This window comes from Delphinus delphis, chromosome 16 (genome assembly GCF_949987515.2).
Source record: "Delphinus delphis chromosome 16, mDelDel1.2, whole genome shotgun sequence".
Lineage (NCBI taxonomy): Eukaryota > Metazoa > Chordata > Mammalia > Artiodactyla > Delphinidae > Delphinus > Delphinus delphis.
Window position 1 is genome coordinate 79,348,619 of NC_082698.1, and position 17,637 is coordinate 79,366,255.

General features: G+C 49.6%; 1 protein-coding gene across 3 annotated transcripts; it reads left to right on the forward strand.

Moving 5' to 3' along the window:
* The first annotated feature begins 5,377 nt into the window (after window positions 1-5,377).
* On the forward strand, window positions 5,378-12,998 carry IRF2BP2 (interferon regulatory factor 2 binding protein 2). 3 transcript variants are annotated; one of them, XR_009522490.1, is made up of 3 exons: window positions 5,378-6,607; window positions 7,218-8,892; window positions 12,188-12,998. XR_009522490.1 is itself a non-coding variant. In XM_060035048.1 (2 exons), the coding sequence occupies exons 1-2, from the start codon at window positions 5,545-5,547 to the stop codon at window positions 7,931-7,933; spliced, it is 1,779 nt and encodes a 592-aa protein (XP_059891031.1). In that variant the 5' UTR covers window positions 5,378-5,544; the 3' UTR covers window positions 7,934-11,524. The 3 variants fall into 3 exon arrangements, 2 of the variants coding, with proteins under 2 accessions (XP_059891031.1, XP_059891032.1); XM_060035048.1 differs by lacking the exon at window positions 12,188-12,998 and having other exon boundaries at window positions 7,218-11,524; XM_060035049.1 differs by lacking the exon at window positions 12,188-12,998 and having other exon boundaries at window positions 5,426-6,559; window positions 7,218-11,523.
* Window positions 12,999-17,637: the final 4,639 nt, after the last annotated feature.

The following is a 17,637-nucleotide window of genomic DNA, read 5'->3' on the forward strand; positions in this document are numbered from 1 at the left end:
TTAGCTTCTGAAAAAGGATGACAACAAAATTTATGCTCGAAACAACTTTTCTGAATGTCCATACGAAAACAATAATAAACGCAAAGCTATCACATCATGCTTGACCTTTTAGAACTGGAACATCTATTTTTTTCAGTTCCCTTACTACTGAATGTGTAGTAGGAAAGTTACCTTTTTAAGTAAGCAAGCTAATGAGAGAAAATTTACCATTTTATTCTTTTCAAACATTATCCGAGAGGTTAGTTTGTTATTTTGTCAGGGTCTTCCTACTGATAACGTTTAAAGGATTTCAGCGAGTGTCTTAAATATAAGTTAAACCCGCATCCAGATATTATTCCAGAAAAGTGCATTTCATCATGCTCTTTCCAAAAAGTCAATAGGAGGGTTCTGGCATCGAAGGGCTGTTGAATTCCTTCCAGTTCTCCTCCAAATTTCCTTGCAGACTGAGTGAGTGTGTGACCTCCATCTCTCCTTTGTCTGTATTTTTCACTTAGCTCTTTAAATTCTGACACAGTAAGTAGCTAAGCTACCTCAAGGCCCCAAGTTTTACTCTAAATGGGGACCTGTACCTATGTTCACACATAGGCTGGGGACGAACAGCTTCTGTGTATAATATGTGGATGATTAAGAGCTCCTGTGATTTTATTTGGCCTGACTCTTATACCCTCCACAGAGAGTTTATCTCCTCCACATGCAAAAGCCTTTTTAATATCTGAATGCTTTCTGCACACAGGGTGGGTAGGCTACAGGGAGAGGTCAAACAGAGGGAAAGTATTTCTAAAATAGCATATTTGCAATTTGAAAACCAGTAGGATTGTCTCGTAAAATGCTATTGCTTAGAAGGAAGGCACTCATATCTGTTCCAGAAGGTTCCTGTATGTCGCGACTCTCCGTAGTATGTGTGGATGTATTCATATAAACAAATATGTTCCAATATGTATTTATAACTTTTTCAAAGTGGAAAGCCCTGAATATCACACATGCTCCTGCAGTCTTACTTACTTACTCTTCCAGAAGCCTTACTTCTGGCCAAGTACAAGGAGCCTAGGATGGTAGCCACAGAAATTCGGATGACATGTGGCTGCATTTTTTTTCTCCTCCAAATATGCCAGGGTCAGAGTTTAAGAAGCTTTAGTATGCTTGCAACATCATGCTATTAATAGAAACTGCACTCTGAAGAATGAAGGCTGTGATTCCGCATGTGGATATAGGGTGACGCGTAGGAACTCAGTAGTCCCTAGAAATACCGCGTCCTGGATAGCATCCACACACTGCTGGGGGCACGGGTCGCAGCCCTCCCAGAGCTGCGTGTCCTAGGGGCAGAGTTCCATCAAGGTCCTCTGCTAAGAACCATTTCTTTTTTTTTTTTTTTTGCGGTACGCGGGCCTCTTACTGCTGTGGCCTCTCCTGTTGCGGAGAACAGGCTCCGGACGCTCAGGCTCAGCGGCCATGGCTCACGGGCCCAGCCGCTCCGCGGCATGTGGGATCTTCCCGGACCGGGGCACGAACCCGTGTCCCCTGCATCGGCAGGCGGACTCTCAGCCACTGCGCCACCAGGGAAGCCCAAGAACCATTTCTTTACGCTGCCCTGTCGAGTGCCAGTACGGGGCTGTGGTGTGTTAACAAGAGCATGTCAACTGGAGTAAGCTCGGGGGACCAGATTCAGATTTTAGATGTTTAATGCTCACACAGGGGAAACCCATGTAAACCTCAGTGAGGGGGTCAGATTTGTTCCACCCACTGAGCTCCTGCTTAGAACTGCTCCCTTTGGTTTACCTTCCAATCGCTTCCCTTATGCCAGCTTTTGAGAATATCCTACTGAATGGCTTTCCTTTTGCTTCTTCACCGAGATTTTCTCTTTTCTTTCTTTCTTTTTTTTTTTCAGTCTTAAGAAATTCGAGCTGGAAAAGACTGTTGCTTCTTCCAGTCTCAGCAGGAGTGTTCCCCACAGAATATTTCTTAAGACAAATTGCATTTCTGCAGTGTTCTGGTTAAAAGCCAACTTCAATCCACTGCCCCACCAACACTTCACGGGGCATCTGCCTGCCTGTCCACGCGTGAACGTGTAGGAGCACACTGCAGCCAACCCGGTAACCTTGACTCGGAGTGGCAAAGAGGATCATAGTTCCCTTTTGAGAGGACCCGGAGCCTTTTAAGCAAGAGGGCAGAGTCTACGTGACTAAAACATACCAACTTCCTCTTTCATAAGTCATCACATGATGAACTACAATTACAATTCCTGCCTTGTCTCTGCGAATTGCAGACGCATTGCCTCACCCTAGAAACCCTGCTCCTGTGTGTGCAGCAGGCGGCTCTAACTGCTGCAGCAGCCGCTTTGGAAGGGATCCAACTCCAGTCTGTGCCGGGAGGGAGGGCAGTGGGTGGAAGACGAAAACAAAGCTCTGTTTACTTAGCATACATCGATAAAGCTGCTTCAGAGCAACATGAAAGGCCAGGCAGCATGAAAGACTTCTGATACAATATAAGGAATTGCTGCTCTGGATCCAGGGCCAGCCTTAACCCTCTTGACCCCGGATCCTTTTATGGCAAAAGAAACCAGAACTAAAACAGCCTTTCCATTTTCTAGCGGGCATTTCGTTAGGGAAGTTACAACAACTGAGTTTCGACATTGAACTGGTAGTGTAAAATAAAAAGGAAATGCTCTTCACTTGGAGAAGAAAAGCTGTGTTCTACAAAAATCCTTACTTAGTACCTCTCGAGGCAGAATTTGGATCTCGGTGTTTCTATTTGGGAGGGAGCCACAGGCTTTCCCACGAGGGTATTACGGTGCCTGCTCGCAGGCAGATGAGTAAAACTAGGCCGTGGCTCTAACCCCGAGTTGTTTTCTTTTAATATTTCCACCCCTGCCTAGGGGGGCCATTTCTTGGGGGTGTTGAGACGGCGCATCTCTTGCAGCACAGAGACTGGGCTTCATCCCCTTTAGGCAGTGGCCTAGTAGGTGAAGTCACATGCTAGAATGAGCGGCTCAGGGCCTCCAAGGAGAGTGACAGGTCCTGAGAGAGATGCGCAACAGCAGGGACCAGGTGTGACCAAATCCACTGGCACCAGCTGCTGGGGACCGGGGTCCCATTCTCCCAGCTAGGAGAGGGTGGGGCAGGATTGTAATTGCAGGGCAATATCCGGGAACAGATGGGGAGACCTTTAGGGCAGGCGCACCTTCTCTGGAAATCCCCATGAGAAGTCATTCAGGCTTCGCCTGCAAAAACATTTTGGTGTGGCATTACGTTTTCTGTGCCACTTTCGAACAGGTTTTTCCATGTGCTTTAAGCAGCTGCTCCGCTGTTTCTCTAGGGCTGTTCTTCCTCTTCCTTGAGGTTAATCCTTTGAAGCACCCTGGCATTTTCAATAGCAGCGACTAGAGAGAAACGTCAGCAGGATTTTTTTCCTCTCTCGCTACCTACCAATCCAGTTGTAGGAAAGATAATATAATTAGTACCCTGTTCTTCCCACACTTAACCAGCTCTTTCCAGTCTCAGGGAGAGATGTGGGCCTGTTTTCCAACAAAGGAAGCTCCGGAGGCCGCCCTTCCAGAGCTGAAGTGTAGAAGTCCCAACTGAGAGTGACTAAGCTCGCGTCTATTAGTAAGACTAACGACCAGCCAAAAGTGATTTACCATAACACACGCCAGCTCCTCCTCCCGATAAAAGTGTGAAACTCAAGTGCTCACTTCACTTGGGCACAGTGTACGGCTGCCAACGGTGGCAGAGCGCGGCGGGCCTGGCCGGCTCCGCGGCCACACCTCGACTTCGGGCCAGGCGGCTCTGCACCCACCCAAGCCCAGCCTGGGCTGCGCGGTGGGCGCCAGGCCGCCCCTGCCCCACCGCCAGGCCGAGGAAGCCCGCGAACGGCCGGGGCCCCGCAACCCCCGCCGGCCAGCCAGCGGCTCAGCCCCACGGTGGGCGCGGACCGCACAGTGGCTCGTGCCCGCGCCCAGCGCCGCCTCGAGTCCGAGGTTGGCCCCGGGGGCGGGGCCTGGAGCCCCAGTGTCGCGGGCAGGGGGGCGGAGCCTGCGCGGTGACGCGACCGCGCGGGCCGCTGACCCTGGATCCCTGGAATGTGCATTCGTTCAATGGGGCCGCCAGTGCCAGCGGCGCCGAGTCACGTCCGCGCGGAGCGTGCGCACTCGGAGACGGCGGCGCACGCGGCCGCGGCCCCGCGCCCACGTCACGCGCCCGCCGCGCGGACCTGAGCCGGGCAGCAGGGACCCTCGCGCGGCAGGGCGGGTCGAGGGCCGAGGGGAAGACTCGGTGTTTGCGAGGGCCCAATCGCGCGGCGCTCCCGCTCCCTCCCGGAAAGGCTCCGGGAAACGGCGAGCGGACGCGGTCCTACGCTGGCGGGCACACACCCTTCTCTTAGGAAAACTTCAGGGAACCGGCGGCGCCTGTGTCCTTCCCAAGACACATGCGAGTGTAAAAGCCCTTATCGAAGAGTTCAAATAAATAAAGCTCCGTAAAAAATGTGAACCACGCTTGATTTAAAAGCCCCTATGCGAGAGATTACAGACAAAACCAAGTTACAAAGTGGCCTGTTTTTCAAAACATGAGTTTTAGCACGGTTTGTCCCAAACGGAACTGAAGGGGGGGGAACTCGGCCCGAAGAGTCGAGGTAGCCGAGCGGGTGGAGGAAGGCAAGCCCTGCCAGCCACGCGTTCACGTCGGGGACACGGGCCGCGGCACTGCCTGGCGGGCAGGCGGGCGCCGCAGAGCCGGCTCTCCCGGCAGCGCTCGATCTCCGGCGGGGGGAGGGGGAGGGCGCGGGGGAGGGCGGGCGCGCGCGCGAGGGGAGGGGGCCCGCGCAGGCGCCTTGCGAGGCTGTCGAAGAATCAAGTCTGTAGAAGTGGAGCGGCCGCGGCGGCAGCAGCAGCAGCGACGGCGGCGGCGGAGCTGAGGCGGGTTGGGCGCTGACGCGGGCGCTGGAGAGCGGCGACGCCAGGAGCTGTGAGAGAGCAGCGGAGCGACCCGTGGCCCGCGCCGCGCCCGAGCTCCGCGCCGCCCGGCCGCCGCCGCCGCCCCGGCGCGGCATGCCCCGCCGCTCGGGCTGAGCCTGCCCCGGCGGCCGCCCCCCGCCCCCCGCCCCCCCGGCCTCCCCGCCCCCCGCCCCGCACTTCGAGCCGGCCGCCGCCGCGACCTGCTGCGCTCCCCCGCGCCCGCGCGGCCCGTGTTCGCCCCGGTCTGGAGGCCCGCCGCGGCCCCGGCCGAGCCGCAGCCGCAGCGCCCGCCGCGCCGCGCCGCCCCGCCGTCCGCCCGCGCCCGCGCAGGTCGGGGGGACGTGCTGCCGCGGCTGCAGCCCCTCGCCCAGCGCCCGCCGCCCCTCGTGCACCGGGGGCGCTGCGCGGGCGCCGAGCCTTCGCGGGCTTTGCCGCCGCCGCCTGTGCGGCCGCCGCCGCCGCCGCCGCCGCCGCTGGTGGGAGAGACGCGGGGTTGGGGGGGGAGGAGGGCGCGCGTGGTGCCGGCGGGGAGCGGCGGCGCCCCCCCCTCCTCCTCCTCCGCCTCCTCCTCCTCCGGCGCCGCGGGCTCCTCGGACATGGCCGCGGCGGTGGCGGTGGCGGCCGCGTCCCGGCGGCAGTCGTGCTACCTGTGTGACCTGCCCCGCATGCCTTGGGCCATGATCTGGGACTTCACTGAGCCCGTGTGCCGTGGCTGCGTCAACTACGAGGGCGCCGACCGCGTCGAGTTCGTCATCGAGACGGCGCGGCAGCTCAAGCGGGCACACGGCTGCTTCCCGGAGGGCCGCTCCCCGCCCGGCGCCGCGGCCCCGGCCGCCGCCAAGCCGCCGCCTCTCTCGGCCAAGGACCTCCTCCTGCAGCAGCAGCAGCAACAGCCGCCGCCGCTCGGCCACGGCGGCCCCGAGGCCGCCCCGCGCGCCCCGCAGGCCCTGGAGCGCTACCCCCTGGCGGCCGCCGCGGCCGAGCGGCCTCCGCGCCTGGGCTCCGACTTTGGCGGTAGCCGCCCGGCCGCGAGCCTGGCCCAGCCGCCGACGCCGCAGCCGCCGCCCGTGAACGGCATCCTGGTGCCCAACGGCTTCTCCAAGCTGGAGGAGCCGCCCGAGCTGAACCGCCAGAGCCCGAACCCGCGGCGCGGCCACGCCGTGCCGCCCACCCTGGTGCCGCTCATGAACGGCTCGGCCACGCCGCTGCCCGCTGCGCTCGGCCTGGGCGGCCGCGCCGCCGCCTCGCTGGCCGCCGTGTCCGGGGCCGCGGCCACCGGCCTGGGCTCGGCGCAGCCCGCCGAACTAGGCGCCCACAAGCGGCCGGCGTCCGTGTCGAGCGGCGCGGCCGCGGAGCACGAGCAGCGCGAGGCGGCGGCTAAGGAGAAGCAGCCGCCGGCGGGCTCGCACCGCGGCCCGGCCGACAGCCTGTCCTCGGGGGCCGGGGCGGCCGATCTGGGCACCGAGGGCGCGGGCAAAGGCCGCGGGCCCGGCGAGCAGGACTGGGTCAACCGGCCCAAGACCGTGCGAGACACGCTGCTGGCGCTGCACCAGCACGGCCACTCGGGGCCCTTCGAGAGCAAGTTTAAGAAGGAGCCGGCCCTGACTGCAGGCAGGTTGTTGGGTTTCGAGGCCAACGGGGCCAACGGGTCTAAAGCAGGTAGGGGCGGCTGTGGAGTGAGGGGGTCTAGGGGCGAGTCGGGGACGGAGAGCCAAGGAGGGGTGCTCTTCCCATTCGCCGTTCTCCCCCGGCCCAGAAACAACAAACACCCAACTTCCTGATCTGCCCGAGGCGGAACCAGTGCTTAGTGGCAACGTGTTCCTGTGCTGAAGCAGCATAACAGAGATGAGTCAGACGGGCTGATAGGCAGCGACACAGGGCTTTCCTTTCCTAGCACATTCCTGGATGCGAGCAGGAGGGCACCAGTCACCTTTTAACCTGTGTGTGCGTGGCGCGGGGGTGGGGGGACGTTAACCGTCAGGTGCACAGTGCAGTCTGGGGACAGGCAGGCCTGTGGGAAAACAGCGCTGTCGGGGCCATTTTCTGTGGCTTTTTTTTTTTTTTAAACTGCTAGGCTGCCTCAGAGCCCCGTCAGTCTAAGTGGTTTAAGTTGCACGTGCTCTTGAAACTCTTATGAGTTTTTAGGTACCAGCTTTTAGAGAAGAGAAATTCTTCGGGGAGTTTTGTTATGTGTTAGAAAAAAAAGATCCTTTTCAGTGTACGTCCATTTACGTCCGTTTTTTTCCCTCTTATGTCTTTGTTCTTCCAGTTGCAAGAACAGCAAGGAAAAGGAAGCCTTCTCCAGAACCAGAAGGTGAAGTCGGGCCCCCTAAGATCAATGGAGAGGCACAGCCGTGGCTGTCCACGTCCACAGAAGGGCTCAAGATCCCCATTACTCCTACATCCTCTTTTGTGTCTCCACCTCCCCCCACTGCCTCACCTCATTCCAACCGGACCACACCGCCTGAAGCGGCCCAGAACGGCCAGTCCCCCATGGCAGCCCTAATCTTGGTAGCAGACAATGCGGGGGGTAGTCATGCCTCAAAAGATGCCAACCAGGTGCACTCCACCACCAGGAGGAACAGCTGCAGCCCACCCTCTCCGTCCTCTATGAACCAGAGAAGGCTGGGCCCCCGAGAGGTGGGGGGCCAGGGGGCAGGCAGCACAGGAGGACTGGAGCCAGTGCACCCCGCCAGCCTCCCGGACTCCTCGCTGGCGGCCAGCGCCCCGCTGTGCTGCACCCTCTGCCACGAGCGGCTGGAGGACACCCACTTTGTGCAGTGCCCGTCGGTCCCTTCGCACAAGTTCTGCTTCCCTTGCTCCAGACAAAGCATCAAACAGCAGGGAGCCAGTGGCGAGGTCTATTGTCCCAGTGGGGAAAAATGCCCCCTTGTGGGCTCCAATGTCCCCTGGGCCTTCATGCAAGGGGAAATTGCAACCATCCTTGCTGGAGATGTGAAAGTGAAAAAAGAGAGAGACTCGTGACTTTCCGGTTTCAGAAAAACCCAATGATTACCCTTAACTAAAACTGCTTGAATTGTGTATATATCTTCACATATATATATATCCAAGACAAGGGAAATGTAGACTTCATAAACATGGCTGTATAATTTTGATTTTTTTGAATACATTGTGTTTCTATTTTTTTTTTTGACGACAAAAGGTATGTACTTATAAAAGCATTTTTTCTTTTGTTAACGTTATTAGCATATATCTGTGCTTTATTATCCTGGTGACAGTTACCGTTCAATGTAGGCTGTGACTTGCGCTGCTTTTTTAGAGCACTTGGCAAATCAGAAACGCTTCTAGCTGTATTTGTATGCACTTATTTTAAAAAGAAAAAAAAAAGCCAAATACATTTTCTGACGTCGTAAGATTGCCTTACTGTCTGTTATTCCTTATTGCTGGCCCCTTTCTCAGGCTGGAGGCCAAGTGGTGGAGAAGGAACGGAAATGAGCGAAAGGGGCACTGTTGTGAAGTGGGCATATGCCACGGGGAAATGTCACCAAGTTTCCCCCCAAACGTTGTCCTTTGAGAGTAACAGGAAGCCGATTTTGAATCTTTCTCGCGTTTGGATTTTGTTCTTAAAGTTCAGTTGTTGGGCTGTTGATGACTGCCTGAGAGTTGCTGCTGAGAGATTTTCAGGACTGGGGGTGGGGGGGATTTTTTTTGTTTGTTTTAAGGCAAAGTTGACCACTGTTCACTGCCCATGTGATCAGTTGTAAGATTACAATGCTGCATGCTAGTCGGTTGCATAATACACAATCCAGTGACTCAAGGCAGTGATAACGGATGGTGGTGAGGACAAGTGGCACTGCCATCTTTGCGTGGAGCCTGGCTCTGCAGCGCCACTTGATCTTTCGAAACACCCTGGAGCACTCCTGTCTGTCGTTGGCTGTGGTCGTTTTCCTTTGAAGAGAGTCGAAAGAGACGTTACAGTCCAGGTGAACTTGGAGATTGTGGGATTGGTTTCGTTTCTGTTTTGTGTTTTGTTGTTTTATCATTTACCTGTAGCCCCATTGCTGTTGATATGATCACCTACACCCTGTTTGTAGTGAGTGCTAAATACAGTATGGTACAATGACAGTAACAGCGCAGGGTGCTGCCAGGACTGCCCGTGGGCATATCAGTGACAGCCCAAATGGGGGTGGAGGAAACCTGTAATTTCCTTCTTACATGTGTTTGAAATACCAAGTGAATAATACTGTTCTTCTGGACAAACATGATAAACTGGCGAAAATTAAAGAAAGGGTTTTACATAATAGACAGGCCCCACTTCTCAAACTATTTTTAGAAACGTTTTGTAAACTAATTTCTTTTGATTACTGTTTTGCATCAGTAAAGTGAGATTTTTTAAACCAATAAATCATCAGTTATTAGAAATAGTTGTCTCACAGTGATACTGGTTTTTCTTCTGTGCTGTTATGATTTAACATTGACAGGAACACTACTCTAAATCCTTTCATGTTCAGGTGTTTGTAACTTGGCCCTCTAATTAGGCTGAATCATTGGCTTCGAGGTCTACTACAACTTCTGTGTATCGTTCCCAAGCGAGCTTTTATTTTAATTTGAAAATATAGATTGTTACCCACTTTGGATCCTTCTTCAGTTATGTTTTTGTGTTTCATTTTTAAATTGCTCAAATATTTTTTAATGGTCGAGTTATTAACACTTGAAAATCAGATACTGCACCAAATACAGTATTTCTTTCATGGTGTTTTTAATGAGCGCACCTATTAATGCTGTGCAAATTCCTGTTACCCGTCATTGTTATACTGCAAACAGACTTGCATGATTAACCAGTTTGTTGTTACACTTTTTTTTTTAATTGGAGTATCTGTGACTCAGAGCAGACTGGGTTCTCTTATGTAAATGCACACGTGCAGAAACACAGTCAATCTTACATGCCCATAAAGACATTTGTAAAGAATTCAGCTTATTATGGTCTGTTGTATAAATGCGTATCTAGGCACTTTATTATAAACTGGAATTTGACCTCATAGACGTTACAAGTTGATCAGTCATTTGACCTAATTTGTGGTAGCTATCTGTATGTTTTGCATTCTTAATACAGATAAGCTTTCCAAAAAGATTAGTAAAGAACCATCCTGCTGTTTTGAATAAGTCTATCCAGCTGTGGAAAAGACCACCTATGGTATCTCTGTGCTGCTGTTTTAAGGGAGAAATTTAAACAGCGTTAAAGGGCCGTGTGTTGTTTACTCCTATTAAAAAATGAGAGTCCGACTGGCCCTTGGGTGGCCTTCGTTAGAAGGCTTGCAGCTGGGAAGTGTTGATATGGGTTATATCTCTGGCATTCTCTTAAGTTGAAAAGTTAACACTGGGACATGGGTTTGATCCTTTGTTGTACCTGATGACAGTGCAGAGATTCTCCACAGCTGGATAAGATGTCAGAAAGCTACTTACTGTACATGGGCAGTATCAGATTTCAAATCCTAATATTTCAGCTGTGCTTTTAATACTCAGAATATTAGGGGATGGGGTGTTGAAGCTTTCACTTTTTTGCTTTAACAATTTATAGAATTTAACAGATGTACTGTCTTTCATGTGGCCTCACGTTAAAAGTTATGAGAACGTACACATGGTTTACAACTTTTACTAGATACCTTTCCTTGGCCACCAAGTATTTTAAAAGTGTGCCACCTTTTAACCTTTACTTTTTTTTTTTTAAGTTGAAGGTGATACTTTTTCTATATATGATGAAACTCATGTCAACTGAAGTGAGTGTAATCTCAGATATCAACATTATTCTATTTTAAAATCACGCTATGGAAATATCACCTGCATTCTGTCATTTGTCAGATTTACAGTACCTTTTTTTTCCTTTAACTTTTAGCATTAAATAAAAATAAAATTGGGAGCACTGAACATTTTCTGAGGCCTTTTTTAATTGTTGAAAGTAAGCTTAGAGTGGCTGTTTTAATCACTAGTGGCAATGAGACCAAAGGATGTGTGGGTTTGGGGTTGAGGCTTGACTGGAACGGCAGGAGAATAGCAGGAGATAAAAAGACATGGAACAAAAAGGCAACTGATGGAAGGGAAAAAAAAGTGCTAGGGACTGGGGAAAGGGCAACTGGATAGGGGAAGCAGATAACGAGAAGAGCTGAACAAAGTACAGCCAGAAAGCACTTGTTTACTTTTCAACTTGCAGTCCAGCCAGCCATTCTGCAATAGTAGATTGGAAGGGGAAGATAGTGACGACATTGAAAAGACTGTCAAGACACGGAGCTGCCCTTTGGAAAGCCGTGGAATAAAACAGCCATGTTGGGCCAGAGGAAATGCACTGAAGACAAAAGAGAGAAAAAAAAAAAAGCCTACCTTTTGGAAAGCTTTGGAATAAAAGTCAGAGCCAAAGCCATGTGTGAGCTTCATTGAAGCCCTGAAACCTTAAATTTATAAACGCAGATAAAAGGTGGAATGCACTGAGATCCTTTTTCAAACTCCTGTCTGCTATCACGTAGGAAGAAATTTCCTGGTTGTTTGCAGCTCTTTCTCTTCTTGTTGATCAGTGGCTTGGCAGACTTCTCTATGAAAGGAACTTGTGAAACTTATAGTTTTAAGATAAAGGTACACATAGACTTACTAGGTGTTTTAAATTAAACAGCAAGAGTTTATGCGTAGTTGAATGTATTTTCATTAGAGGTGGCCCAGTAACTTGGGGAGCCCATCACTGTATATAGTTTAATGATTTTTGAATTAGCCTGTTTAAGGCAGTTTTCAGGAAACAGTGTCCTTAGTAAGTTATTTATAGACGATAATACACATGATGTTTCATTCAATAATTAGCTTAAAAGAAATGTTAAACTCTTAGTCTTAAAGATGCTAAATTTTATTTTTAGTGAAATTTAAACTAGTGCAGCTTGCAGAAGTCATTTTTAAAATTTCAAAGTAAACTTTAATGATTGCATTCAGTTTTCAGTTAAAAAAAACCAAACAAACCAGACCCTTGATGTGGCAGATGTCTTTGTTTATTCCCCAAAGCTGGGAAAAAGTTGAAGGGAAAACACGGAGCTCCTTTTAATTCCTAGACTTTCAAGTCCCTCTTTACTCAAAGTTGTTTTGCATTTGATTTATAGATGGTTTTATTTGGTTAGTGAAGAGTAAAATGTTTCTCTTCCTGATTCCAAAGTGTATACGTGGAATCATTCAGAAAAATGTTCAGTCGTGTGTAGGCCACTGGAAGTACTGAGTCACCCTCATTTGCTTGCCTTTTCTTCATAGGGAACAGTGAGAAGACACGCCTTTCCTCTGTCACAGACCAAGGGCAGCGGCACCAATGAATGGGATACAGATTCACCTGCTGCATCATCTGGGGTTCTAGAAATGGAGTGTGTGTGTGTGCGTGTGTGTGTGCGCGTGTGTGCGCGCGCGCGCAGTTTAACTCTTTCAGTGCCACTGGTTAGGCCTCTGACAGCAATAGTATTGATTACAATACAATTGGTTACAACTAAATAAAAATTATGGGTGTGACTTCCCAGGTTGTCAACTACCTAGATGCCTTGTTGCTGTTTCTGTTGACAGCCTGCATTTTCCTCAGAAGTTAGGAACCCCTCACAGTAATTTAAAAGGCACAAAAATATACAGAAAGTCAATTTGTAAATTACTTAAGAGGTTGGAAGATAGAAAATGACTGGATTTACGGATTATATGTGGATTTCTCTATTAATCCCAGATAAACCCATAATTAGGGATATCCACACTATCCTAATTTACCATTAACAGAACCATTTATACTCAGTTTAACAGTGAAATTTGTTTTAACTCATCAGTTGTTAACTGGCTCCTTCCCCATGTCAATACAGCTTAAAATGCTTGATTTTAAAATACGTTTGTTAATTTGAGGTGTAACTTACTGTTTTTTTTAATTATAGAATATGAACTCTACATCCCCACTGGTCTTTATCACAACATAAGGGGCTGAGCAAAAGAAAACAATCCATGCAAGCCACAGGAAAAGTACTTTAGGGCAAAAAGTATACCATAGGCAAATCATTTAGACATTGGGTCTTAAAGCTGGTCTTTCAATCTGAAAAACGATGGGGTAAAGTTTCCTTAATAGAACCCCATCTTATTAGAACGGTATAAACAGTTTCTACTATAATACAATCTTAAACATTGCTTTGAAAAAAATGTAGAATAGCCCTTTAAAACTAAAAATCATAGTATAGCAAGTCTTCTGTGCACGTAAAACTTATCACAAAAGTCAGCCTTGAAAATCTTCTAGGAGATGAATTTTCTCCTAGGTCAGATAAAGTCTGGAGACTAGACTACGGGATTCCTAGTTTCACTTGCAAGCATCAGTGCACAGGTTGATCTCATCCTTTGAATGAGCTTTAGAAACTGTATTGCATAATCTATAAAGAACCTCTTCCAGAAGCCCTTGATGCTCAGATAAGACATCCTATATAGAGTAATATGTCACATTTCAATATTTCTAAATATAGTTTATATTTTGGGGAAAATGAACCGTTATATAATCTGTAGATTTCATCACTTACCACTTTTACTTAGCAAAATTGCCATTTCACTCTTTGTATCATTACCAGCCAGTAACATAAAGACGCCCATGAGGGGACGGGCATCTTGCGCAACAAATGAGTCATGTTTTGTTGTGCAGGTGCTCAGATAGCAACTTTAGCAGATAAATATTTAGGTCACTGTGTATTTCTCTGCCATTTAGAAAACAGCTTTCCTGTGACAGTGCAAGTAGAATATTTGACACTGTACATGTGGCTACCTCGCCAGGAAAAACAAAAGTCCTGAAACAACATTTCCCCGGAGCTAAAGGCCTGATTTATTTTAATGTATGGAAAGATTTTTTGTAACTCATTATTTTTAAGCTCAAAATTACTGAGCTTTATTTTCTTTTATTGTAGGATTTTAAAATATTAACCATACCAGTAAGAGTTGTGCAGAGAAGTGAAATGTAGGAGTAGGGATTGTCTAGGACTGAATAAATCAGCATTTCTTTACACAGCCTTGGCCTTGCGCCTTTCATGTTCTCCGCAGCCTGAGAGAGCTGCAAAGCAGAAAAAGGCTGCTGCGCGCCTTAACCCGGGCTCTGGCCTCCTACCCCATGTTGTTATTCCGGCCTCCAAACAGCAATTCGATTAGCCTTTTTTTTGGTGATAAAAGATAAAGATTTATTGTACCCCATATACAACTGAAATCAGAATTTCACAGGAGGGTCACAGTCATTAGGGAAGTTTTGGAATACTCTTAACAAGCACCATATGGACTGTTGCTGTTATTATTTAACACCTATTAAGTAGGCACAGCATTGTAGGCTTTGAACAGCTGAGAGGCCATAGCCCCCAGCTTCCTTGGAGCCTAGAGTCAATGCCGCAGGTGGGGAGTGTGTTTGCTTGACGAAGGGCACGATACTAACAAGAGTTAACCACGAGTTGGTTTCCTTCCAGGAGTTTGGAAAGTATAGTCAGAGCTAAATTCTTTATACATAGAGAACTGAGTCCCTTCCTAGAACTTACATCCAGAACTTTGGTAGGATTCTGATACAGGTACACAATCCTACAGTCAAAGCGCTTTCATTACGCCCAGCATGAAACCATCACACACGAAAAGCGGCCGCGGGACACCATTATCTTCATTCGAATCAACAGACCGGTTGAAAAGATGGGGCCTGGGGTCAGCACTGTCAAATTGTAGCTTTTTCTTTTTTTACTTTTTATTGTTGCTCAGCATGGCGTTTTTTAAAAGGAAGAAAACAGCCGCCAGCTCTGCCAATCCCTGTTTACTCGAGGGGAAGGAAAGGGGAGGAGGCTCCCTGACTCTCCAGCCGCCTGCGTAAAGGCCTTCGACCACGAGGAAACCTTGCTGTGGTTTCCAGCGCGGAACCGTGACTCACGCCGCGCCCGTATTTATGTATTCTAGAACTTTTCCCCGGGCCGCACTGGACAGCGCTGCGCCAGCTCCCCGCGCCGCGATCTACGCACGTGGAGCCGCGCGACCCCGCGGCGGGCCGGGCCGGGGGCGGGGCCGGGGAGGGGCGGGGCCTGGCCCGGAAGCGGCGGCGGCGCGCCCAACCGGCGCCCACTCGGCCGACCAGCCGTTGGGTGAGACGCGGCCCACCCTGGCCCCGAGGGTCAGGTCCGCCAGCACGCCAGCTGCCGCGGCTATAATTAGAGGGGAACCTGGGCCCGGCCGAGCCTGATCCCCCGCGCCCCCCGCCGGCGTTCCCGGGAGGAATGTGCGGGCGCGAGTGCCCCGTGCGTCGCCGCCGCCGCGCTCCCGGGACGGTCACCGCGTGGTGGACCAAATAAAGTAAAAGACCTGGCTTCTGCTGGGCGAGGAGCCAGCAGGACCCGGGAGCCAGCTCAGGGGTGCGGCGAGCCTTCGGCTGCCCAGAAAAGATCAAACGCGCGTCAGCAACAGCCGTGCCTGCCGCCTGCAAGGGTCCCAGGCGCGGGCCAGGCTGTACTAGGTGGATTGTCTTAAGTTGGAGATGGCGCATGACTATAGCTGCCCCAAATGTCACTCCCTTTTTGGAAATCATGATGCTGCTTTTTTTTTTTTTTTAAAGACTGTGGCTATAATAAGGCAAATATTCCATGCTGGTGGAGTAAACAGTCATGCTTAAGGGGCATCTGTCTTAGCAGGAAGCATTCTGATGACACCGTGCATGTTAATAAAAATGTAGGGGGTGGCCAAAAAGTTCGTTCGGGTTTTCCAGCAGAGGGTCGGAAAAACCCGAACGAACTTTTTGGCCAACCCCAATATTTATTAAGCAAACCTCAGGACGTGCCCCTATGGGTACTACCAAGTCAAATAAAGTACTGTAACAGCTGACTGCCTGAAAGGCAGTTGCCTTTTCAGAGAGAAAGTTTTCAGTTAGAGAAAAAAAAGTTTTTCTCTCATCACAGTACTTACTCTTGAGCCCTTGAAATGCCACCCAATTAATTAACTTCTAATTTTTGTTAATTATTGAATTTAATACTCTGCAGTAATAGCTCCAAAAATAATAATAATAATCACAGTCATGACCCCTGTCCTTTTAACAAAATGACGTTTATTACCAGTCTCGGAGCACAAGCCTAGGAACTTCACTGAGGTCTAAGAGTTGTATAACAGTTTCAGTCATTGTTTAAAAAGTGATTGCAGTACATGGACAGGAAGCTAAAAAAAAATAAAGCTTTGCTCCAGGCTTAAGAATACCTAGACGCAACCCTACTAAAAGACTTTCTTCATCAACATATTTTTCTTTCCAGATAACAGGCACAAAAACCATTTTAGAAGCTTGAGATGGAAATCATACAAAACAGTCCACTCCTTATGTATTTTATCGAGGAACCTGGAAGCCGTTTCAGGTTGAAATTCGATGCCTAAGAGGTTCCTCCTGCTCAAGCCTGTTTGTCTTGATTCAAGCGCGCCGTAGTCAGCGCTGCTCTGCTCCTTCACAAAGATCTCTGAGAGGGAACTCTGCTGAGAGATGCAAATTCAAGTTTTTATGAAAACACACCTCAGAATTGTCCAGTTCTTTCCCAGATACACAAAAACACTGGAATAAAGGTCAGGAAGTCTCCAGATATCCTTGGGCTTTGTGTGATCATTTCACGTAATTCAATTAATGTTGTGTTTCTATTTTGCAATTATTGAGAAAAAACATTACCATGTACTTACCTCAGAAGGGGCTCAGGAATTAAACTGGACAATCTCTATGATAGCATTTTGGTTCTTCATCTATCAGCCGGACATGAGAAAGCACTGGGTGTGTGAGTTACTCATTAGGTGCTTGGCGCAGTGAATGTGTACCACTAAAAATATAGACTCTCAGTTATTACATGAAAGGGGGTCATGGCAAACAGCATTGAAATGACGGCGAGAAGGGGCTCCCCCTGCTGTCATCATAGAAGACACATCGTCTCCCAGGCCAGAGTCCTGTACCTGGGACACCCACTGGATGTGTATCAGCTTAGTATCAGATGATTTGTGAAGTTATCATCACCTTGGGGGATATATCATTCTACTGAAAATAAAATGAAATAAAATTATAGACCACACATAAAGGAAATGAATATCTTCCTTAAAGGGTTCTATGCTCAGATTCATTTACTGAAGGGTCAACCTACCTGAAAACCACCAAAACGGTTTACCTCAGTCCATTTATGGCTTTAAAAGCAAGAACGGTATTTGTGTGACTGGTGGCAGGTGGGCGGGTGGTGGGCCTGGGGGTTGGGGGGCGAGGGGAGGGCTGGGGGAGTGAGGATACGATGGAGCCTATTGTGTTCTTTTAAAATAATCAATCAATAAATATGATGGGGGCTTCCCTGGTGGCGCAGTGGTTAAGAATCCGCCTGCCAATGCAGGGGGCATGGGTTTGAGCCCTGGTCCGGGAAGATCCCACATGCCACGGAGCAACTAAGTCCATGTGCCACAACTACTGAGCCCGCACTCTAGAGCCCACAAGCCACAACTACTGAGTCCATGTGCCACAACTACGGAAACCCGAGCGCCTAGAGCCTGTGCTCCACAACAAAAGAAGCCACTGCAATGAGAAGCCTGCGTACCACAAGGAAGAGAAGCCCCCGTTCACCTCGGCTAGAGAAAGCCCGCGCGCAGCAACGAAGACCCAATGCAGCCAAAAATAAATAAATTAAATAAATAAATAAAAATGATGTATGATGAAAAATAAAAGAACACCTTCATTGAACTCT